The 26,071-nt window shown below is 37.6% G+C and overlaps 1 protein-coding gene across 11 annotated transcripts in view; it reads right to left on the reverse strand.

Annotated features, from left to right (window-relative positions):
* Positions 1-26,071, reverse strand: part of PBRM1 (polybromo 1) — a 184,168-nt gene that overhangs the window by 156,611 nt on the left and 1,486 nt on the right. For 4 of the 11 annotated variants that reach the window (XM_037797947.1, XM_037797915.1, XM_037797975.1 and 1 more), the window contains exons 1-7: positions 24,376-24,860; positions 21,900-22,052; positions 20,866-20,963; positions 12,415-12,562; positions 8,276-8,419; positions 5,734-5,850; positions 1,215-1,283 (exon numbers count right to left, since the gene is read on the reverse strand). In XM_037797947.1, the coding sequence (XP_037653875.1) occupies positions 1,215-1,283; positions 5,734-5,850; positions 8,276-8,419; positions 12,415-12,562; positions 20,866-20,963; positions 21,900-22,052; positions 24,376-24,423 (777 nt within the window). In that variant the 5' untranslated portion in view covers positions 24,424-24,860. Of the gene's footprint in view, positions 1-1,214; positions 1,284-5,733; positions 5,851-8,275; positions 8,420-12,414; positions 12,563-20,865; positions 20,964-21,899; positions 22,053-24,375; positions 24,861-26,071 lie in introns of those variants that run through there. The other 7 variants (XM_037797961.1, XM_037797952.1, XM_037797922.1 and 4 more) reach the window with 5 other exon arrangements.

Raw genomic sequence — 26,071 nt, forward strand, 5'->3', positions numbered from 1 at the left:
TGCATCTGTGGTACCAATAATTACTACACTGTTATAGTCTTTACTACTGTTTTAGAATTTAAAGCCAAAGAAAAGTTTGTCCCTCCTGGCAAACCACTTTGTTTTCAGTCTCATTTCATGATGAGACTATGTAACATTGTTTTCCTTTTTGCTTAAGCCATAGGGAGCCCCAAAGCCCTCCTTACCCCAGGACGAGCCATAATTCACATTTACCAGGGCCTCATCCTGTAGGTGCTATGTCAGATGCTTTACATACATTATCACTGACCCCTACGACTCTGTGAAGTGGTGATATTACACATAACATACAGCAGAGGATTCAGGCAATTCACTTGGCTAAAGCGACCTGCTAGTAAGTGGGAGAGCCAGGAAAAGAACTAGCATCAGTCCAACACTAAAAACTAGGTTTCTGGTATAATTTAACTCTTTTCCCCAACACCATCCTTAACTTCCATCATTAAACTTTAAGTCCTAATTACTCATTCACTGAATTAATATTTACTGAGCATTTACTCTGTGGAGAGGCAGTTAACAGTGCAGGAGTTAAGCGCACATTCTCTGGAGCAAGACTGCCTGGATTCAAATCTTGGATCTTCTTATTAGTTGGTGACTTGGACAAGCTACATAATTTCCCTATGTTACAGTTTTCTAACCTATAAAATGGGAATAATAACAGTATCTACCTCATGAAGTTATTGTGAGAATTAGTTAATCTAACAGTGCCAGACACAAGGCACATGGCAAGTTGATGATAGGGCTAGTTGCTGCTATCACTACCGGGGAAACTCGGGGGAAAAAGAGAGCAAGTCTCTATTTTTAGAGCTTACACTCTCATATCTGTTGTAGATGACTTATTTTAAGACAGACTAAAACTCTTTTGGAAGAAGCAGGTAAAAATAAACAAGAAAGATACCAAAGGTATCTTCACAATCAGAAATTTCATGGTTAATGCTTTCAAATTTTTGTGCTAAGAGCAAGATTTACTATGCCAATGAGAATTTCTCGTTGCTCCCTGCAGAAAAAATGGAAAAGGGACTCTATACAGTCTCCTGCAAAGCTATAATCAGTAACACTACCCTAGTTTGTTTATATTATATAGCTAATAACCCCTTACAGAGACATCTTCTTCTCTACTTATTTTCTAGAAGCCCCTATAAAAGACCACAGGCTAACTTGCCCTAAATCACTTACGGCACATATGGTCACCTTCATACCTGTATCCTCTGGGCAATGGTCTTGAGATCTATAGGCTCCTTAATTATTGCATAATAGTCTGGATATTGCTGGAAAACAAAAACCCAGGCATGCACAATAAGTGACAGTATCGAGCTCATGTGAATACAAGAAAGCACACTGACAATCTGTTACTCATACAATCAGTTAAGCAGTGTTGTCAGATTCAAGGGTAAAGGCACAGCTGTACAGCATACTGTTATATGTGGAAAAAAAAATTGATTTTAATAAGCATCATGAAATATCCAATAGCATTTGTAGGAGTTTATAGTAGATATTTGATAATTATATTTATATAACTAACCTGCTACAATTTAATGAGTTTTACAAGTATAAATTCACAGAACCATACAATTTTTAATTTAAGGTCCCAAGACATCTGTGCCCAGACATGAAGCAGAGGAATGTTCTTCATGGGCTTGTTATAAGCTTTTCAAATTTTGCAACCTAAAATCACACACAGGCATACCTCATTTATTGCACTTTGCAGATATTTTTTTTTTTTTTTACAAATTGAAAGCCTATAGCAACCCTGTGTCAAGTAAGTAGTTCTATTGGCATCATTTTCCAACAGCATGTGCTCACTTCATCTCTCTGTGTCACAGTTTGATAATTTACATAATATTTAAAACTTTTTCATTATTATTATATCTTTTATGACGCTCTATGATCAGTGATCTTTGATGTTGCTATTGCAACTGTTTTAGAGTGCCATGAACCATGCTCATGTAAGATGCCAAACTTAATCAATCCACCCAACAGCCATTGCCCTGTCTCTCTCTCCCTCTCCTGGGGCCTCCCTATTCCCTGAGACACGGAAATATTGAAATTAGGCCAATTAATAACCTTACAATGGTCTCTAAGCGTTCAAGCAAAAGGAAGAATCACATATCCATCACTGTAAATCAAAACCTAGAAATGATTAAGCTCAGTGAGGAAGGCATGCTGAAAGCTGAGACAGGCCAAAAGCTAGGCCTCTTGAGCCAAACAGTTTGCCAAGTTGTGAATGAAAAGGAAAAGTTCTAGAAGGAAATTAAAACTGCTACTCTAGTGAACACACAACAGGTAAGAAGGTTAAATAGCCTTATTGCTGATATGGAGAAACTTTAAGTGGTCTGAATAGAAGACCAATCAGCCACAACATTCCCTGAAGCCAAAGCCTAATCCAGAGCAAAGCCCTAACCCTCTTCAATTCTATGAAGGCTGAGAGAGGTAAGGAAGCTGCAGAAAAAAAGTTAGAAACTAGGAGAGGTTGGTCCATGAGGTTAAAGGAAAGAAGCCATCTCCATAACATAAAAGTGCAAGGTAAAGCAGCAAGTGCTGATGCAGAAGCTGCAGCAAGTTATTCAGAAGATCTAACCAAGATAACTGATGAAGGTGGCTACAGTAAACAACAGATTTTCAATGTAAATGAAAAGCCCTTATATGGAAGAAGATGCCATGTATGACTTTCGTAGTTAGAAAGGAAAAGTCAATGCCTGGCTTCAAAACTTCAAAGGACAGGCTGACTCTCTTGTTAGGGGTTAATGCAGCTGGTGACTTTAAGTTGCAGCCAATGCTCATTTACCATTCTAAAATTCCTAAGGCCCATAAGAAGTATGCTAAATTGACTCTGCCTGTGCTCTATAAATGGAACAATAAAGCCTAGACGACAGCACATCTGTTTACAACATGGTTTACTGAATATGTGAAGCCCAATGTTGAGAAACTGGTAGAATTTTTTTCTACTGCTCAGAAAAAGATCCCTTTCAAAATATTAGTACTCTTTGACAATTCACCCAAGAGCTCTGCTGGAGATGTACAAGATTAATGTTGTTTTCATGTCTACTAACACAAAATCCATTCTGTAGCCCATGGACCAAGAAGTCATTTCAACTTTGAAGTTTTATTATTTAAGAAATACATTTCATCAGACTATAGATGCCAAGACAGTGATTCCTCAGGTGGATCTGGGCAAAAAAAACTGAAAACCTTCTGGAAAGGATTCAATCATTCCAGGTCAAATTATCAACATTCACAGGACTCTGGAAGAAGTGGATTCCAACCCTTAGGGATGACTCTAAAGGGTTCAGTGGAGGAATTAACTGCACATGTGGTGGAAATAGCCAAGAGAATTAGAAATAAAAGAGGAGCCTGATGATGTAACTGAATTACTCCAATCTCATGATAAAACTTTAACAGATGCTTCTTATGGATGAGCAAAGAAAGTGGTTTCTTGAGATGGAATCTACTCCTGGTGAAGATGCTGTGAACATTGTTGAAATGACAACAAAGGAATTAGAATATGACACCAGCTTATTTGATAAAGCAGTGGAACATTTTGAGAGGATTGGCTCCAATTTTGAAGGAAATTCTACTGTGGGTAAAACACTATCAAACAGCACTGCTTGCTACAGAGAAGTCTTTCGTTAAAGGAACAATCAATCAATAAGGCAAGTTTCTTTTTGTCTTATTTTAAGAAATTGCCACAGCCACCCCAGCCTCCAGCAACCACCACCCTGATCAGTCAACAATCATCAACACTGAGGCAAGACCCTCCACCAGCAAAGGTTCAGATGATGATAAGCACTTTTTAATTAAGGCATATACATTATTTTTTTAGACATCATGCTATCACCCACTTAACAGACTACAGTATAGTGTAAATACAACTTTTATATGCACTGGGAAACCAAAAAAACTTGTGTGACTCGCTTTATTGTGATATTCGCTCTATTGCAGTGGTCTGGAACCAAACCCGTAATATCTCTGAGGTATGCTGGTAATTATAGTCTATTTCTTATAAGAATTCTTAAGGATCTAGAAGTCAAATTGCAGGACTTGTAAGCCTCATGTTTAACTTAATGCTTCTACTTATTTCAGTCATAATATTTTTTTTCAAAATAAAACAGCTTTTAAATGAAACTACATTAAAAAGAAAGCAAAATTATAAGCAATTTCTGATTTTTAATCAAATATTAGCCCCTCACAAGAAAAGAAGTCATGCATGTCAGAGGATGTCCTTGAAGGATTTCATAATGCCTAAAATACATCCACTCCTTCAAGCTTTCCTACAGGAAGAAATAACTGACGTATGCCAAAAATCAAAAGTTGGCCTCTTACGGTGGGAGAGGTATCAGCAGAAGTCAGACCGCATTCTCCAACCTCTTCCTGCCTGCAAACTGTACTGGAGCCTGAACAACAACCACAAAGAGCTCAGTTACTGCGCTGATGGGAGGAGTCCAGTGACATGTCATCCTTATCTGATCTCTTAGCTTCTTCCTATTGTCCTAACTCTACTCCCTTTCCTTTGCTTGGATCAATCCCCTTTCCTGCCCCTTCCTCTCTTCACCAATTCTGCTTCTGAGAAACAGTTCAGAAGAAAATTATGGCAAGGCCACCCAGCTTAGGGCACAGAGTAATCCAAAATATTGGCCTTTGTATTGCCAATCCCTCCATCTCATTCAGCCATCCACCACTGCCTACAAAGAGAAGATGAAAAACCATGTTAACCCCCTCATTTCAGTCCTTGTTGTCTTTCAAATTGGCACACTTTAAGGGACCAATGGGAACCTGCTTTCCTCAACCAACTCCTGCTGTATGGTGTTCCAAAAGGCTTCTTGGAATGGAAGAACTGGATACTGATGTTTTATTGCTATAAATAACCCTTGATGGTTTGACCACTATTGATTATCTTCTGCAGAGCAAGCCTAAATCCTAAGTAAAGTTTGTACTTTTAAATCATTTGACCAACATAATCATATATTTCTAATCGTGTACATACACATTCAGCACACAAGTGGTCACATGCTTTATTTCCAATGTCATAACTGTCCTCTAACTAGTAAGACACACCTTTAAATAACTAGTCTTTTCATGACTCATGGGGAAAGCTGCATGTCACTGATCATTCAACAAACACTTCTTGCACACCTACTACATGCCGGGTCCCAATTGCACAGAAGGGACACAAGGTAAATAAGGTACAGTCCCTGACAAGAAATCCAGGGACTAGGGAAAGAAGTGGATACAAAAGTAAATAATCTCAATGGGGTTAAGTGCTATAGGGGATACTTCTAAAAGAATACCTTGTCTAGAAATATAAGAATGCTGGGGCCATGGAAATATTTGTAGTTCACTGACTAAAGTAAGTCAAACCTCGTTACACTACTTGCCTATTAGATGCAAAACCAAAAGAAGTCTCAACACTTTTAAAGGGTCTCACTTGTCCAGGAAACCTCTTCCTTACCGGGGTAGCAGAGCATTTCATTTGTCTCTCTCTCTTCCCCAGAACCAGATCAAGGAGAACTAAGGGAGGAAGAACTTGTTTCTTTTCTTCTCATGCTGTCTTCTAGGTAAAGAGAAAGTTTCCTCTCTTTTATAAATGAAAGGTTTAGGCTTCCTCCAAGGCTTTTCTTCACCCTTTTTTTACTTACTAAGAACTAATGAAACTTTCGAAGGACTAAGTAAACAACAAAAAAACCCCAATTCATTTCATATGCCTTTACTTGCATCACTTACCACTTTAGAAGGCAGTTTCTGAAAAAGTTCACTGATGAGACGTCCTGATGGATTTGTGGCTACAACTATGGCTTCAAGAAGCTGCTCCAGGATCTCCTTCAAATAACTTGGAGAAGACTGGAGAGAGGGTGAAATGTGTTGTGAGAGAAATCCAGAAGTAAGAGTTGAAGGTTAAACAGCTTCTAAAATTGTAATGCTAACCAAAAGAGCAACTTTTAAGTAATACTTATTTTAAGTACAAGTTTCAAGAACACCACAGAAATGTCCATGTCCAGCATCAGAGCATTTCTGATGATTAAATGATACAGAGTTTCTGTTTGAGATGATGGAAAAATTTTGGTAATGTGTAGCGGTGATGGTAACACAACATTGTGAATGTAATTAACACCACTGAATTATATGTTGGAACCTGGTTAAAAAGGGAAATTTTAGGTGGTATACATGTTGCTAGAAAAAAATTAACAACAACAAAACAACAACCATAGGACTGTACAGAACAAATAGTGAAACCTAATGTAAACTATGGACTATAGTCAATAGTACAATCATAATAGTCTCTTACCAATTGTAACAAAGGTACCATATAAATCCAAAATGTTAAAAATAGGGGCAGGCATATGGCAACTCTGTATTTTCTGCATGATCTTTCTGTAAACCTACAACTTCTCTAAAAAAATAATAAAAAAAAAATTTTAAAAGTGAAAAGCTTTAAATTCTCTCTCCCTTTACGAGAACCTTAGGGCTAAGGAAGAAGCTTGGGGGGTATGAATATGGAAGTACAAGACCTCCCAATTTCACATTAGCTATGCATTACAGAAAGAAACAGACCACAACCATTTCTGATTTCCAGTTAGAAACCTGGAGACCTGCAAGAAGGCTTCAGTCTCTGCAGGTTAAGGTCTACCCAAGAAAGCACAGGTTAAGTTGCTTCTCCTGCATACACATCACAGAGTGAAATTCCAGGGAATCCCTGTTGTTAATCATTTTCTACCTAATTCCAATCATTTAATCCCCACCCCCCCAAAAAAAGGAAATTGACAAGATGCCTAGGAACTAAATGTTCATACTCTGAGAAGCTATAACCCTAGAAATTCACCCATTACTACTTATTTGTGTGTTAGAGACCTAGGGAAAAGTCCACCTAGGTAACTTATGGAAGAAAGGAGAATGCTTTGCTTTGTCTTTCTTCCTATTTAGCTGCAGAAGAAACCTGGAATTTCTTCTGTACTTTTTCTCTTTATCAACAGGTGTGTTCATTCAGTTAATACTTATCAGTACCTACATGTTAGTCACAGTCTAGATGCCAGGAACAGGTGAACATAGTGATATCTGTTTTTTGGGGCTGTAATTCTCTTGGGGGAAGACAAAATAAACATTTCAGTAATAAACAAATTAAATTCATATAGTGATTGTACTGGTTTGAAGCTGTTATGTACCTCAGAAAAGATCATGTTCTTTGAATCCATTCCTGTGGGTATGGACCTGTTGTGGGCAGGACTCTTTGATCAGCTTATTCAATTTGAGATGTGACCCACCCCATTCAAGGTGGGTCTTAATCCTTTTACTGGAGTCCTTTATGAGAAGTTAAAGGACAGAAAAAGTCAAGAGAGTAGAGAGAGAAAAAGCCCCTAGAGGAACTGAGAGAGAAAGCTACTAAACCCAGAAGCTGAAAGTAACGGAACCCAGAGAGAAGGACCAGCAAACACCGGCCATGTGCCTTCCCATGTGACAGAGGTGTCCACGTGCTGGCGGCCTTTCTTCAGAGAAGGTATCCTTCTGTTGATGCCTTCATTTAGACATTTTCATGGCCTTAGAAATGTAAATTTGTAAGCTAATAAATCCCCATTGTAACAGCCAACCCATTTCCAGTATATTGCATTCCAGCTTTAGCAAACTGAAACAGTGATGAAAGCTGAACACCATGAAACAGGCTGATGTGATGATGGAACAAAAGGAGAAGGTCTGTGGAACAAAAGTTTAGATAGGGTGGTTGGTAAGATCCTCTCTCAGTTGAGCCATTTAAACTGATACTAGAATAATGGCAAAGAGCCAATTAAAAGAATAGCTAAAGGAAGCATGTTTTAAGCATAGGTGAGAGCAACTGTAAAGTCCCAGTGGCAGAAACACACTTGAATGTTCTAGGAACAGTAACAAGTTTAACCTAGAAAAATATTCCTAACCATGGTGATTCCATTGCCTCTCCAACTTTTAATCACAACACTGTCTACCCTTGCATGCTGTCTCATCTAGCAATACGGAACCAGTCCTTGATAACGTGAAAATTCTCTTTAAAACTAAGCAGCAAATAAGATCATTGTAAAAGGAATTCCTGAAAACAATCATGCATGACACATACTGTCCAAGATATCTTAGGATTCCTTGTAATTGGAGTGGGGCTCTGCATGCCTGCTTATTCTCCCAGTTACTGATACAACTGCACAGGAAGTCTAGCTGCTCACAGCAGCCCAGAGGAAACTGCAGGCCGGGCCTCTGCTCACTTCCCAGACAGCCCATCCACCAGTGGTTCTAACTGTACACTTACTCCTTCAGTCACTGTCCCCTGATTGTCTTGCCCATCTTCATCATCATCTTCCTCATCAGCTTCTCCTTTTTGAACAAATTCATTTCGTGTTCGAAGGTACAAATCCCAGAGTTTGCAAGCAGCTTTATATTCAGGAGAATCTGGCTATACATTAGCAAAGAGAAGAGAAAAAAGTATTACTTCAGTATTTTTATTGTAACTAAAGTGCCACTACTTTTAAGGCAACCTGTTCCATTTTCTAATACATAACTTTGAAAACTCTATTACAAATTTAACAATCCTTATGACTGAAGTATAAATGGCCTCAATCCCTGGTCTGAGAAACCAACTGTATATTTTAAAGATAACCTGAAATCAAATCATTTCATTTATGTCCTACCTCATTACAGGAAGACCTGAGGCAGATGATATATGATTTGCTAAATTAAGGCTAATCCTTACTAATACTCTAAAAAAGACAATCTAAAGGAAAAAAGAACAGATTTAAAGGAAAGAAGTCTAAAGAATAGAAGCTAATGATTGTGCTGACATTTCTTTCTATTTTTAAACTATTCAATACCTCATCTGAAGATTTCTGTTCTTGAAACACAGTGGCACAAATACTGACAACTTTCTAAAGGCAATGCTGGATGCAATGTCAAAAAACAAACAAACAAAAAACACAACAAACTTTAAAAATGCATCCTTGGGCTGCCAACAAAGAGTAAGGAATGTTGTAAAGCAAAAATAGAATAAAAGTAGGAAACTAGATGAGCAAACAGAACCCTAAAACCAATGTACATTTGATGGTATTTGCAAGACAAGATGAACCTAAAAGCTCCTTGAGGCTATAAGGACAGGAGATAAGAGCCAGGGTCTATCAGAAGCTCGGACTTCAAAGGGCTTGGCTGCAGTGTAGGTGGAAACTCAAAACAAATCAGTTCCTGCCCTGCCACTGAGCAAGGAAGACTGCCAGTCTCAAACTCTACTCATCTTAACGCATGTCTATCTCAAACCATGGCCCTGGGGAGGTGTGGAGGGACATGGAGAGGCATGAAGGGAATCTCCTCTGAGAATTCTTCATCACAAGCTAGCCCTAACAAGGATAGGCCAGGCACCTGGAAGAAGCACTAAATCTTCTTTGGATGAAGCCACCTACAATTTAAGCCTCAAATAATCTCTAAAGATAAAGTTCTAAGAACTCTAAGTTCAGTCAATAATCATGAAATGCAAAAGAATCAAAGAATCACAAGAGAAAGGTAGTAGAAATGACAGCAAAATTAGACTCACAAATACTTCAAATATTAGAATTATCTGCCATAGAATAAAAATAAGTATGTTGAATATGTTTAAAGAAACATTGAGATTGAAAATATGAACAAAGAGCAAGAAGCTCTAAAGAAACAACTTCCAACATGAAAAATATAAAAATTAGAATGTAAAAACTTAATAGAATTTTTAAAAGCATATTTCATATAGAGAAGGAAAACTGGAAGAAGTAAAGAAATTATCTAGAAAGCAACACAAACACACAAAAAAACTGAAATATGAAAGGTTAAACAGAAGTACAGAATTGAGGGAGGTCTAATATAACATCCAATCAAAGTTCTACAAGAAGAAAAAGAGAATGAAGCCAAAGCAATATGCAAAGACATAATGGCTGAAAACTTTCCAAAGATGATGAAACACACAAATCCAAAGATTTAGGAAACCTAAATTATGTAAATAAAAAGATACCCACATCTAGACATATCACAATGAAACCGGAGAATGTGAAAGACAAAAAGAAGATACTAAAGGTAGCCAGAAAGAAAAGACAGCCTTTAATGGAACTATAATTAGATGGCAGGTGATTTAGTAATAGTAATAAAGGAATGAAAATAAAGACAGTAGTAAATTTGTGAGCAAAAGTAAATACTGACTGTGTAAAACAACAGTTTTATCTTGTAAGATTAAAAAATTGCCACAACAGAACTAATATACACAATACTAATAGCATAAATAAGGAAAGGGATAATCAGATTTGAACTGTTCTAAGGTTTCTGTCTTGTTTGGAAGGAGGATTAAGATACTGATAAACTTTAGATTTTGATAAGTTAATTATGCATATTAAAATTTCTTGTTTAAAAACTAAAACATGGCAAATAGATGTTGTAATTTCCAAATTAGTAGAGAGAAAAAAATTAAAATTTTCTGGATTAACAGAAATTCTTGTATACGCTGTTTGTAAGAGATACATCAGCATTAAAAGGATTCAAAGAATTGAGAGTAAAAGAATGAGGGGGAAATGCCTAACCAACTAGGCAAACACCAAAATAAAGCTGATTTAACTGTATTAATATGAAGCAAAACAGACTTCAGAACAAAAGACATCAATGATAAAGAGATCTATTACAGAATGTTAAAAAATTCTATTTACTAGGACAATCAGTTTTAAATTTGTATGCTCCTCTTTGCATAGTCTTAAAAAGTATAAAGCCAAAACCAACAGAAATACAAGGAGAAACAGACAAAACCATCATCAGAGCAAAAGATTTAAAAAAACCTCATTTGATAAGTGGATAGTTCATGCAGGTACATCAGTAAGGATATAAAAGAGTTTGGCAACACAATTAAGAAGCTTGAGCTAATGGACACATGTAGAATATCATACCCAAAGAATGGCACTCTCATTATGTACACAAAATTCATATTAGCACTATTCATAATGGCAAAGAGTAGAATCTGCCCAAATGTGCATCAACTGACAAACGCATAAACAAAATGTGGTCCACCCAGAGACTGAAAATTCTTCAGTTATAAAAAGGAATGAAGTGCTGATACATGCTTAAACATGGGATGAACCTTGAAAACATTATTTAAGTCAAAGAAGTGAGACATAAAAGGCCACATATTGTATTATTCCAATTATATGAAATGTCCACAACAGGCAAATGTAGAGAAAAAGAAAGCAGGTTAGTGATTTCCAGAGACTGTGGGGAGGGGGAAATGGAGAATGTCTGCTAATGGGGACAAGGCTCCTTTGGGGGTGAATCAGATAGTGGTGATGGCTGCACAATTTTGTAGTTATACTAAAAAACACTAAACTGTACATTTTAAAAGGGTATGAGAATTATATCTCAATAAAAAATATACATACAGTATTAAGGAAAAAATCTAACAATCTAATTAAAAAATAATTAAGAAACATTTACAACTTTACTAAAATACATTAAAGACTTAAAAAAAGAAAAAAATACAAAATTCATAGGTTAGAATAGTCATCATCATAATTATAACTATCCTCAAAATGATCTAGAGTCAATGTAATTCCAATAAAACTTCCAACATTTTTTTGTGTGTGCTTATTGAACTTAAGACACCAATTCTAAAATGTATAAGGAAAGATATGGGGCCAAGAATAGTCAAGATGTTTTCCTTACCAGATAAAGAATTATAAAGCCATGGTAATTAGGACAGGAATATAATGGCCCAGTAATAGATAAACTGGCCCAGAAACAGACCCATGAACACATCAAAACAATGACAGCCTGACAAGGCAGAAAAATGGGGAAAGGATGGCGATTTCAAGGTGCTGGTTATGCTCATGGGGAAAAAAAGAACACTTCTTCACAGAAGATATAAAATCAATTCTAGCTGCATTAGAGTCTTATTTATGAAATACAAAACTATAAAACTTTTAGAATTTTGGAGAAGAATATCTTTATAACTTCTAAGAGAGACTTTTGAATCAAGATACAAAAAAGGATAAACCATAAAAGAGATAAATTTGATATTATTACAGCAAAGAACTTCTGTTCATCAAAAGACATTATAAAGAGTGAAAAAGCTATGCTGTAGTGGGAGATGATATTTGTAACATACACAACCAGAAAAGGAGTAGTATCTAGAATATATTTAAAAAAAACTTCTAGAAATAAATAAGAAAGTGACAAAAACCTAGAGAAAAATGGGTAAAAGATCTGAGCAGTCTTCACAGAAGGAAGAAACAAAAATGGTCATAATCCTATGAATGTTCAAGCCTCTTTACTAAAAAGGAAAATGTAAACTCAAACCACAATGAGATACAATATCATTTCCATATTGATAGACATAAAACGCCAGACTATATCAAATTATGGTGAAGATATGGAGACCTTCCAAATTTGATGCTTTCTTACCTTATAATAAGCCTTTGCATTGTTAAAAAGCAGCTGGAAGTCAGCAGTCAGTAGATTAACATCATCATACTCTTCCATTTTTAGTTTCTGTTGGATTTTCATCAAGTCTATAGGCTGGGAAACCACTTCATAATAGTCTGGTTGATTTCTGTTGCGATTTAAATATTTTTTAAATGGTATTAATCCAAAGCCTATAAAAAGTTTTATTTCAAAACCATCAGTGGTAATGTCCAATGTATAAAGTGATTGAGCATATTAGAATTTGCTGTCAGACTCACTTTCATTATTAGAAATAAAAGGGAATAACAAAATCAAGATGCATCTGCAGTCCCTTTTCAAAATATGTATGAATGATAAAAAATCTAAATTAGCATCTGTGATGGTCTTGTACATATTAAATATCAGGGCAGTGTCTCTAAAACTCATGTTACTGACACGTTCTGCAAATGAAGATGACTTACCTTTCATGATGTTCAGTAGTGGGTAAAAACTGAATCAAGTTTCAAAGCTCTTATAAAATTGATCATCTCTCCAGTTAGTGACCACTTGGCTTTTACTGCCAAGTACCACGAAGTGCCTATTATGTACACAGCTTTAATATGAATTACTAAAGTTTCAAAGGAGAAAGATGAAGCCCCTGGCTTCAAGGCTTCAAGTAGCTTATCAAAGATGGAAAGGATCAAACTATATATACATAGCAGCATAGGCATGATAAACACAAAATTCAGGGTAGTGGTTATCTCTTGAAGGAGAGGGAGAAAGATAGTGAGCAACGCACAGGAGACTCCAAAGATAGTTACAATGATAATTTCTTAAACTGGGTTTTGATTTCATAGATGTTTACAATTATTCTTTCTGGCTTTTTTCAACTGGGATTCCATGAAACAAGTAAACTCTTTGAAAAATGATCCAAGTGACTTATTTCCTCAATTCTCCCATGAGGGTAGGTAGGTAGCTCCATTCTAGATGCATAAAAGATAGTTATTACATACAAGAATGTTGTGGTCATTAAGGCTTTATTTTCTCCTATAACTTCAGCTGATAAGGGCTACAACACATTATAGCCATTCTTTTAGTATATGTAAATTTTTTACTTCTTATTCTGATATAAAAGTTGCAAGAACAGTACAGAAAACTTTTTTTCTGAACTATATGAGGGTAAGCTGCTGACATGATATCCCATTACCTCTGAATAGTTTAGTGTACATTTCTTACAAACAAGGACATACTCCTTCATACCCAAAATTCAACCATCAAAATCAGGAAATTGACTTTTGATATAGTACCACTCTTTAATTCTCAGGCCCACAGTATTCACGTTTTGCCAACTGTTTCAAAATTATCCTTTAAAACAAAAGGACCAAGTTGTAAATCACATGTTGCATTTAATGTCACTTTAATCTCCTTCAGTCTGGAATAGTTCTTATTCTTTCCTTGGCTTTTATGATCTTGAAACTTCTGAAGAAAACAGGCCAGTTATTGTGTAGAATATCCCTCAATTTGGGTTTGTCTGCTGTCTGCAAGATTACATTAAGGTTATGCTTCTTTGGCAGGACTATCACGGAAATGATAATGCATTCTTCTCCTTGTGTCCTATTGTGTGGCACAGGATTTTGACTTGTCTCATTACTGAGATGAGGTTATATTTGATCATTTGATTGTTGTGTTATCTGCCAGGTTTCTCCACTAATTTATTCTTTTTCTTTTTGTACTTCATGGGGAGGTAACTTCAGACTACATAAATAACCCATTCTTAATCCATTTATTTATTTATTTCAGTATGGACTCGTGAATTCCTGTTTTATTCACAATGGGTTAAAACCATTACTGTCATTAATTTGATGCTCAAACTGCCCCAGATTTGACCAGCAGGAGTCCTTTCAAGTTGGCTCAGTCCTTTTAACATGTTTCCATCATCCTTTGGGCATTTGCTTATCTACTAGCATTGTAAGTTGTTACAAGTTTACTTTGTTCTTTCCCTGCTAGAGTCCCAGAAATCAGCCATTTCCCCCAAGGAACTCTAGTTCCTTTTAATGGTGAATGATATTTAAAGACCAAGATCTGGGTGCTAGATGTGCTAATTTCTAATGGGGTGCTGCTATTTCCAGACTGTTTAGGTAGAAATAGCTACAAAATACACACATGCTTTTTTACATCTAAGTTTAATTCTATATCTACCCATATATATTGAAAACCATGAATTCACACCAGTATCTCCAATTCCAATCCAACACTACAGGGTTCATTCTTTTTCTCCCTTTTCCTTTTTACTTCCCTTCTCAGATAGTGAGAAGCCTGACTCCCATCATCCACAATGTATTTACTTACAAGATCAGTCCCTAGTTTGTAACCAATCTCCTCTTGTTGCTGCCCCACCTTTACCCCACAAAGCATTCCTCACTGCACGCAGGCTCTGGCCCCTCCCCCTCTGCCAGGCCACCCTTACCTCCTGCACAGGTAGTGTCCTCACCAGGCTGATTCTGTGTGCTTGGCTACCCTCTGTATGCCTTCCTTCCTCTACTCAGGTTCTTTTTTGACAGACCATTGCCATTGACCCCACTCCCCCTTCTCCCATTAGGGTTCAACACAATGCACCAGGAAGCCCTCCTACATGGACACCCCCTTTACCCAGCTCAAGTACTGACACCTTATACTGTACCACTGCAGGTGTCTCCCTGCCCACCCCATCGCCACCCTCCTCTATTTCTACAGATGCCCCCAGAACCCCGTTCCCTTCATATGCCCTGTTCCCTTGCTCAGCCCCACCTAATGGCTTTAGGAATGAATTCTTCAGGAAAGGAAAAATGAAGAGAAAGAATAAATTAAAATTTTTAAACCTTTATCAACCATTTACAACTTCAGTGAACTATAAAATCAGTATGAGGGGATAAAAGAGTACTCTATCTGCTATTCAGAGAATGTATAAGAACATAAAGATCTCAGTGGGTGACACAAAGGACAATCCAGGAATGATATTGATGTCTGTTGGTAGCACCCAAAGACTTTCACAGAGTGAGCTGTAGAGCTTTGTTAGCTTGATACCAAAGATGGCCCACTTACATCTGGGTATGCTGCTCCTTGCTGAGGATGGACTGTAGCAGCCTCTCAGACTTGGGCGGTTATCTGAAGACAGTGAGAACCAGATGGGGACAGGTGCCTAGAGAGAATACTATCCTCTGGAAGCTCTGTTAGAGGGTTTCTCACAAACATTTTCAGAATTACCACACAGACAAAAGTGACATCAGCATCCCAACATTCTACTCTGTATAATACAGCCAAACAGGGCTCCCGCCCCAATTTTCAAAATGAAATAGCTCTACTAATTTTTTCTACTTAAATCAACATACAGAAAAGCATAAAAAGTAAGTCTTCTCTACCATCCAGAGTTAATAGCACTATTAGTATTTTTATATACATTTTTCCTGATTTCTATGCACATATGTACACATAAAATTTAACATAAACAGGAGTGTACAGTACACATTCTTTCATAACACTTTTTCCATTTTAACAATAGGTGAGGGCATGCTGCCAAAGCTCGACTAAGAGTTAAGAAACCTATATATATTGAAAATCATGAATCGAAAACATGCTGGCTATCCCTGAATCCATTGTCCTTCCTCTCCAGAACGACAGCATTGTTAGCTGCCACACGGCTAATAAAATCCATTTTCTCCAGCCTCACTGCAGTTAGGTTCTGGCCAATGTGGCGCCCTTGAACCTGCCTTCTTTTTCCTACTGACTGGAAGGTGGCTGTGGGGGTGAGTTGTCTCAGACCACTCTGGCAAGAGTGATACTCCAGAATAGAGAGGCAGACGGTATCTGGGCATTGAGGACTTCACAGAACAGGACTTGTACATGAGAAAAAATTTTCTCATTTCAGCCACTGTTAATGTAGATGTTCTAGTACAAGTGGCCTAAAGAAAATCTCAAAGAGATTGGCACCACACCCTGATCAAGATGGCAGAATGAGACTCTTCAGGGTTCCACAGGGGCTTTGAACAACCAGCCAGAACTGACAGGAACATCTTTCTCAAACATTAAAGAAACAGTTCCAGAAAACAATTAAAGGAAGGCAGTAACACGGTGAGCACAGAATGAAGAGAAAGGCTACTTAAAAGTGGTAGGATTTCACCGTACCCTGACTGGCCCCTCCCCCAACCCTTACCAGCTTGGCATGGAGCTGGCCCATATTCCCATTGTGGATCCCTGGGAGCAGAGTAATCCTCATGTACATAAAGGAAGCATGTACATCTGGCCCAATCTGGCAGTGGTCTAAGGAACTCACCCTCCCAGAACTTGCCCTGCATGTAGAAGGCAGTTCAGAGCTCTCCTACAGAAAACTATGGGAGAGCAGTCAAGTACGGTTGCCTGGGGAAGGGACTGCTGGCTGTAGGATATACAGCGCAATACCAAGGACCAGGAGGAAACTGTTTCCTAGGGAGGAGGAGACATTCTAAACCATGTAAATGGGGGAATTCTCAGGGCCACATGCATGGCCAATGGCCAGCACAAAAGGCATGCAAGAAAGGATCAGGGGGGACCATAAACTTTGGCCTGGCACTCCCACAAGTCATCTGCAATGACTGGGAAAGGTGTTTTCTTTTTTTCCTTCTTTTTTTTTTTTCGTTAGCTCCTGGCATTCAAGGAAAGCTCTGTAATAACACTAGCAGGGTATGAGCTTAAGGAACAAATGCCTCAGAGTATAAATTCCAGTGATAATACATTACAAAAGCAAAATGTTCAGGTTGCAACAAAAGATCACATAGCAGACAAAGAAACACGAGACAAAAGTCCATACAAAGGTACAAGATAAAAGCATAAGAAATCACCAATGAGGACTAGACCTGGAACACAAAGACTTAAAAAAAAATGGTCCTCAATGTGCTCAAAGAGCCAGTAAGGGAAATCAAGAAAACAATAGGTAAACATAAAGAGAATATCAATAAAGAGATGGAAATTATGAAAAAGAACCAAACAGTGCTGAAGACCAGTGACAGAAATTAAGAATTCCCTACAGGGGTTCAAAGCAGATTGGAATCAGGAGAAGAAAGAATTAGAGAACTTGAAGACAAGGGAATTGAAATAATTCAATCTAAGGAGCAGAAAGAATAAAGAATGAAGAAAAGTGAACAGAGCCTGAGGAACCTGTGGGACACCATCAAGCATACCAATATATGCATTGTGGGAGTTCTGGAAGGTGAAGAAAGAAAGGGGCAGAAAGAATCTTCAAAGAAACAGTGGCTGACAACTTCCCAAATTTAACAAAAGACATGAATATACACATCCAAGATGCTCAACAAACTTCAAACAGGATAAACCCAAATAGACCCACACTGCATGGCCTATTATAATCAAACCATTGAAGTTAAGGAGAGAATTCTGAAGCCACAAGAGAGAAGCAACTTGTGACGTACAAAGGAGTTTCAATAAGGTTAAGTGCTAATTTCTCAGTGGGAACCACAGAGGCAAGAAAGCAGTGGGATGACATATTTAAAGTGCTGAAAGCAAAAAATTGCCAACCAAGAATTCTATACCTGGCAAAACTCTATCAAATATCAGGGAGAGAATAAGACATTCCCAGAAAAACAAAAGCTGAAGCAGTTTGTCAACACTAGACCAACTCTACCTGAGACGCTAAAGAGAGTTCTGCAGGTTGAAAAGAAAGGTCAATAGATAATAGGTTGAAGCTGCATAAAGAAATAAAGATCTCCAGTGAGGGTAATGACATGGGTAAATATAAATGTCAGTTCTACTGTATTTTTGGTTTGTAACTCTAGTTTTTACTTCTTACAAGATCTAAAAGTCAAATGCATAAAATGTAATGATAAATCAGTGGTTCCAGGCCCATCATGTATAAACATGTTCTTTGTGACAAGAATTACATAAAGGTGGGGGGACAGAAAGTATAGGAACAGAGTTTATATATACTATTAAGTTAACTTGATATCAAAGCAAATGAGATTACTATAGATTTAGGATGTTAAATTCAAGCCCCACAGTAACAACAAAGACAACACTGGAAAATATGCAAGCTCACAGATACAGAAATTAAGAGTGTAGGTTACCAGGGATGGGAGGAAGAGAGAATGAAGAGTTAGTGCAAAATGGGTATAGGGTTTCTGTTTGGGGAGATGGGAAGGTTTTAGAAATGGTTAGTGGTGAGGTTACGGCAATATTGTGAATGTAATTTATCCCATTGAATGGTATCTTTGGGAGTGGTTGAGACTGGGAAGTTTTGTTGTAAATATGTTGCTACAATTTAAAAAAGAGGTGAAAGCAAGAGCAAATAAAGAGACAATGACAATGAAATGCAATACATGATCTTGGATGGGATCTAGCAAGGGAGGAGAAAAGGTTTAAAGGGACATTGTTGGGATATATGAAGAAATTATAATATAGACTGTCAGTTTTCTGCCAGTGTTAAATTTCCTGAACTTGATAATTGCATTTAAGGTGGTTACATAATCAATATCCTTGTTCTTAGGAAATGTACAAGACAGTATTAAGTGTTCAAGGTACGTGATTTATACAACCTACACTCAAGTGTTTAGAAAATGGATTTATACAGACAGACAGGCAGGCAGACTGTATAGAATATGTCAAATGTGGCAAAATATTAAAATTGGTGGATTGGGGGGTAAGGGTATGTTGGAGTTCTCTGAATGGGGATTGCATTGTTTTTTCAATTGTCCTGGTAAGGACAGTTTAAATTTTGAAAAATTTAAAAAAAAGAGAGAGAGAGATTGGCAAATTGTGTAGCTCTGAGCAATACTACTTCCGTAAACTCTTGAGAAAACGTGCATTTCACAGAGGAGGTGCAGAGAAGCCCTTGCCACAGGGCTCTGGGGAAGGTAGCAAAGCTTAGAAGATACTGCACTTCAAGGCTGGAAGACGACAATGCTCTAGCATGTAAAGCCTGTACCCCCGCCCCTCAGCACTAGCCTGCTGGTGAAACGCAGGCAGCAGAAGGATGTATCTTTCATATGAGGAATACTCTGGGAAGATGCCCCCCGCCCCCAATACAGCATAACAGTTAAGAGCACAGGCTCTCACACTGGAAGGACCTCAGTCTGAATTCTGTTTGTCTGATTCTGAGAACTTACGCAAGTTCTCATCTGTAAACTGATAATACTGCAATAACAAAGAAAATTGTGGTAAAAATATTTCATGGGTTTAAAGAAGATGTTGTTTAAAAAGTGTATGGCACTGTGTCTAGTATGTGGTAAACAATAAATATGGGTTTTTATTATCATACACTAATTACATGGCAATTTTTAGATGCCTGTTGCTGATTAACTTAAATTTGGTAGTAGCCATCTCCTATTCAAATGAGCCCTTCTTTCTTGGCCATGACTAATTTACAGGACTCTCCTAATTCAAGATGCTGACACTGAATCCTCAGTGGCTCTGCTTTTTGAGTTGAGAAGTTTGGGTTCAGCACAACCTGGAGCTTGTTAGCTACCCAGTGTGGCAACAACAATCTCAAATGGATCTAAATCTTCAGTTAACTCATATTTATTTCCTATCACTGCTGTTAGCAAATTACCACAAAATTAGTGGCTTAAAACAACACAAATTTATTTTCTTACACTCCTGGAGGTCAGAAGTCCAAAATAGGTCTTATCAGGCTAAAATCAAAGAGTCAGCAGGGCTGTGTTCCTTCTGGAGGCTCTAAAGTTGTTTCCTTGCCTTTTCCAATGTCTTGGCTTGAGGCACCCATACTCCATCTTCAACACCAGCAGCATAGTCTCTTCAAATCTCTCTCTGACTCTTCTGCCTCCCTCTTCCCCATCTGCCTCCCTCTTCCCCATTTGCCTCCCTGTTCCCCATTTAAGGACCCTTATGATTATACTGGGGCTGCCTGGATAATCGAAGATACTCTCCCTGTGTCAAGGTCAGTTGATTAGCAACCTAAAATTGCATCTGCCATGTAATCTAACATATTCAGTTTCCAGAGATGAGAATGTGGACATATTTGGAGAGACATTATTTTTCCTACCACACTTACGTATGTTTTCAAAACAATTTTCATTGCCAGGGTTTTGAAGGGAATAGTAACATTACTGTGATAGAGAGGAAGGATGCTCTATAGTCAGGGGGAACATAACCTCCACAGGGTGCGTACTGGGGCCAGCAATTTGCTTTGTTTGGTTGGAAAACAGAAGCCAATCCCAAAAGTAAGGGAAAAAAGTGAGTAAGCAAAGTGAAAATAATTACTTTGGCCTGTCTGCATCCCTCTTAACTATGACAGGTATTACTTCCCTGCTATCCTAAATGCTATAAATAATTTTTTCAAATATGCTTCTCTATATCTGACAACTAAAGCAAAAATCTGGACCCCAGAATCATTTAAGCCATTCCTTCCAAAGGAAAACTTAATGACCGAACACCTTAAACATGGACTCTGGACCAAACCTCTCCCATTGTACTGATGTGCTTCCAACTTACCTTCGCTTCGGTGCCCTAATGAAGAGCTCACAGAGGAGCCTGCCCTGTTCATCCTTATAGTCTCGAATGGTGTTATAGAGTTCATGGCACACAGCAATCTACATATAGGAAAAGGAGAAAAATCACCAAGAAAGTAAACAGAAAGCCAGTGGAGGCATATCTACTACTCTTGAACAACAACAAAAAAATGCCTATAAGGGCAAATAGAGAAGAAAAAGGATGAATTCCCAAAAAAACTTTATAACACACAGGAACCCAAGGCTGAAATATACTAAAAGCATCTGTCCTACTTAAAACAATCCAATTGATACATTTTTTGATATCAGTGATTTTTTTCTTTTAACCTAAATCAGTTCATATCACTCTCCTGCTTAAAATCACTCAAGAAAAGGATTTCTCACAGAGAATAAAATCCAAATTCCTAATAATGCCTATATAATCTGGCTGGGTGGACTGCTCACCAGTCTCCTCTCTCTTGACCATCTCTCTGTAATCCTGATACCCCCAACCCATTCCTGACCCACCCCTCTGCCTGGAACACCTTTTCCCCAGGGCTCTACAGGGCTAGTGCCTTCTCATCACAGAGGACCCTTTCTTGAAGACACTGGCCAAAACAGCCCTAATCACTCACACTTATTTTATTAACACTAGCTGAGGGTACTTTATTTGTTCACTTGTTTACCTTCTGCTTCCCCCACACAAGAATCTAAGCTCCATGTGAAAAATGAGCTTGTCTTATACAAAGCTGGATTCCAACCACTACAACAGTGTTTAGCATATGACAGAAATTAAATTATTTGTAGGATGAATATATGATGTGACATACTGATATTTATTATTTCATAACATTAAATTATACAATTACTATAAGACTTTGGCTGAAAATCCATCTTGCATAAAAGAAAATTTAAGAATATCAATCGAGAGAAAAAGAAGCAGAGAGGCCTTGCATCTTAACCACTTTTTACCATTAAAGAAAGAACAGGGAATTCATGGAAAAAGCAGGCAGAAACCATGTGATCCAAGTTACTCACAGGATCTACAGTTGGAAGATTGGAAAGTCGCCTCCTTTTCCTGCTTGGGCCTGGCGTGGACACGGAATGGTGCCCATCATCAAAGTCCCCACTGACACTACTGGAAGGGGAGGTAGCTCTTCTCCTCTTGGAACCCATTGAATCCAACTTCTTCTATAAGAAAAAATTAGCCATGTTCTTATATTTAAATTTAGACTCTGTCAATAATCCCTTAGCTGGCCACTTGCCACCAAGCTTCTGGTTCACTTATAAGAATTTTTAACTGCTGTAAAGAAGTTTAGCTAGCTCTAAGTTTTTCTGATGGAAGTCTTCGTCCTCATTTCTTTAGCCTCTTCACTTATCAAAATGCTATCCTTTCAACTTTGATGGGATAAATTCAGTAAAAGTGTATTCATTTGTATATTGCCAATTTTGAATGATTCAACCTGTACTTCTGGTCTCAAGTTTACCCTGGACTAGAGTTCTCCAGCCAACATGCAGTTTTACACTAGTGTAGATGTAACGGTACCTCAACCCCTGAGGCAGCCAGGCAGCCCTGGGAGATGGAGGCCCCAAGTCAGTTACATCTGGAGTCGGCAGCTTCAACTCTGTTTTCCCCAGTGTGTCTTATAAGAAAGATCATTTTACGGGTAGGCCAAGATGTGGAAAAAGATAAGAAACATCCCCAAGGCAAATGAGTGATGCAAAAGGTTAAGTGGCAAAGGACTTTTAACCTTTGAGCATTTTATATGCACCCCAAAATTAACACACTTAAGATGAATTTTCTCAATTGATTAAAGCAGGATCCACAAGACATATCACTGGAAAATACTTAACGTGATTTGCCATATCTATGCAGCAGTAGCAAAACCATGCTTTGAAACTTATTCTGTTAATCAAGTCTAACCTCCTTTTCAGTTATATGAGGTGCTTTGTCCCCATAAATTTTGAAATCATAACTCCCAGTAGATGATCTGGAAGAACACCGTAGAGGTGAGCTTTCAGGTCCTGCTTGGGCTTTCAGAAGCATTTAATTATGTGTGCACTATCTTTCTCTCTGGGGTCTATTACCCTGTTTTCTTCCCAACTCTAGAAATGACTTCATAAAAACAGTATGTGATGAAGTGTCATCCATAAGGCTGGTACCTACAAAGTGCACCTTAGATTCTAAAGCATAAAAGGAACTTATTGCAAGAATGCAATATATTATCATAACCACCCTGGCTTGGACACTAAAAATAAAATGTATGAGTCAACACATACAGGGCAGTAAAAATCAGTTTAGTTTTAAAACTATCGGTCTCCTACATAGTGACTAAAATAGCCACTAACTTACTGTTAAAATAATACATCTTCTAATACCACCAAATTGTAAAGCCAAAATTAATATTTTTTTTGTTATAGGAAACTATCTACAGCAATCATCAAAATCACAAATATGAATTATATAAGGAAAAAATTTATAAGAGATTATTATTTCTAGTGGGACAGAACAAGACAAAGTAGAAGGGGAATGCATTTGTGTCTATACCTTATGCTCAGGCCTTGGGGTTGAGTTCTGTGGCTGAACTAATGGACATTGCAACAAATGCACTGATTACTTACACAAATAACTTACTAAGCTATTAAAACCACTTGTACTTTTCAGTTTTTATTAAAATTTCTCTGTGCTCTTGTTTTAGGCTGTCTGCTAAGTAATTAAGTCTCCACACATCTTCACAAATAAAAATTTCTAAGTGTTAATTTGGCTATAGTACAAGAAACGCAACCACTATTGAAAAGATCTGATACAAAGAGAGGAAAAGGTTGCATACTTAAGAAAAATCTACAGTGCTTATATAATTTAACGGGAATAAACAGTATATAGAGATTTCAAAGATCTCTTTCTAAGGCTAAAAGAAAAAAACTCTACTCCCATTTCCACTCATGGACATTCAATTTTTCTAAGACACCAGTAGCTGCAAGAATGGGAACAGCAGAGCCCTGGTTACTAGCATGGAGAGAAGAGTTGTGACTCTAACTTTGAGTTGGGGAGCAGACAGCAGGAGCAAAACAAACAGAAAACAAGTCCTAGTAGCAACAAAGAAACAAGGAGAGTCTCTAACTCCTCCTTGAAACTAAAGCCAATGTGGTAACTTTGAAAGTGTTTAAAAACAGAACCTGACACATTGCCTTCCTCAAAGTTTTGATTTTTATACAATGTAATTGTTTGCTGTTGGCTAAAACTGGCTAGAAGTGTAAAAGGGCTCAGGCCAAGGACAGCCAAGTTTTGACTTTTGTTTGTTTTATAAAAGGCTGATAAACTGTCCTCAGTTCATTACGATAAAGAAACTAGGAGCCAATCCTCTGTAAACGATCTATGACAAGGATACAAGTAAATTTGATAAACATGAGGAAGGAATCTTTATGGAAAGGATAACAAAAATTTAAGAAAGATGGAAGGGGAAAGGCAAGGAAGGACAGAAAAAGGGAGCAGTGTAGATGATCAGTAATTTACCAGCTTTACCAGAGCACAACCAGCGCCTCGAAAAGCCAGTCTCCTCATTATGTCTGAAGGCCAAGTGAAGCCAGTGGGAGAAGGCAGGGCTTTAGAAGTGCTGATTCAGTGTTAGTATATTCAAAACTGAAAGAGAAGAACAAGGCAGAGAAAGGGGAAATAGAAAGGAAGGGTCAGAAGGAGTAGAAATGAGTACGAATAGATAGAAAACATTCAAGTAGAACTGCTCAAGAAAGGTAACAGAACTGGAGAACACAGGCATGTCAGTTCTCTTGCACCTGTAAAACAAACAGCTGCAAAGGCCCAGGCACTACAGTAGCTAGCATTTCCTCTATTTTAAAACCAAATGCTTTTATTGTGCTTAAAGATATCTCACTAAGGTTCCTGTTTGCTCACATGAAATGACTGTCAATCCCAGGGGTGAAGCACGCCTGCCCAATTGCTCCCTAGTCAATAAGACCAGAGTTCAGTCACAGAGCTGGAACGCAGAATGAACACATTTGGGAGACTCACATGTGACACCAAGTTCTGGCAAACTGGAACAAACTGGAAATGGCTCATGTGAACAGTCTGGAAAACTCTTCCCTCCAAAAAATTCAGAAAAAGGCAACATTTCTTTCCTAAAATCCTACTAGTCATTGGAAAGAAACACCACATACAATTTTACCAAGGTTAAAGAAAAAAGCCTTCAACGCCTTCGGCAGTTCAGAATTACCTTTATAAATAATCCAGAGAAAACCAAATGACAAAAAAAGGTATAAATTACTGGCATGTATGTATATGGTTGAGTTCAGGCAGTAAACCAAAACTTGTGACTCATTAATTCATAATTAATTAGTTCATAATTTTGATAATAAAAAAAAAAGATGCAACTCAAGGGTAATTTTCAAACACTCTGTATCCCAGGCATACATTTTAAAATGTATTTTGAAAATTAGGCAAGAAAGACAGTGTGATGAGAAGACCAGAATAGTAACCCCAGGTCTTCTACCTCTAATTATCTGTTTGATGATGTCTGAGTCACAATCACTCAGATCTGTTTCCTCACCTCTAAAATGAGAACAGTAAAGCTGTACGTATCTTCCTTGGATTGCTGTGAAATGAAATGAGACTATGTACCTGAAATCAATCTGAAACTTCAAAGCACAACAAAAATGTTAAGTTTCAACTCTAGAACTCCATACTCCCTGGACACAGGAACTGATTTTATTCATTTGTGTAGCCCTGGCTTATAGAATAGTATCTGGTATAACTGAATGTTCAATTTCCTTTTTTAATAAACTTATACAAAGTGCACTAGGTAGGACCTTTTTTAAAAAACAAAAACAAAAAGATCATTTGTGTAGTTTAATAGGCCTGTGGGCATGCCTTCAGCAATTTTTTTTCCATAAAGAGGAAAGAAATAGATTCTGAAGCTCACTTCCAAGTTTTTTTAAACTTGGCCATAATTATAGCTGCAAGTCCAAAGGTCTGATAACCAATAACTTAATGAGGGCAATAAAGAAGGATAACTTTACAACATACAACTAGAAGAATATTTATTTGGTATAGTCAAATGGTATATTTTGTAAAATTTAGCTTGTATTTCCAGTAATACTTAATACTGAGATCCATGCTTAAGCCAAACTCTGGAAAACAGAAGACTCCAAGGGAAAAAAAAAACAAAAAAAACACTCATAATCCTACTTATTAGAGA

The sequence above is a fragment of the Choloepus didactylus genome, chromosome 1, assembly GCF_015220235.1.
Source record: "Choloepus didactylus isolate mChoDid1 chromosome 1, mChoDid1.pri, whole genome shotgun sequence".
Classification (NCBI taxonomy): domain Eukaryota; kingdom Metazoa; phylum Chordata; class Mammalia; order Pilosa; family Megalonychidae; genus Choloepus; species Choloepus didactylus.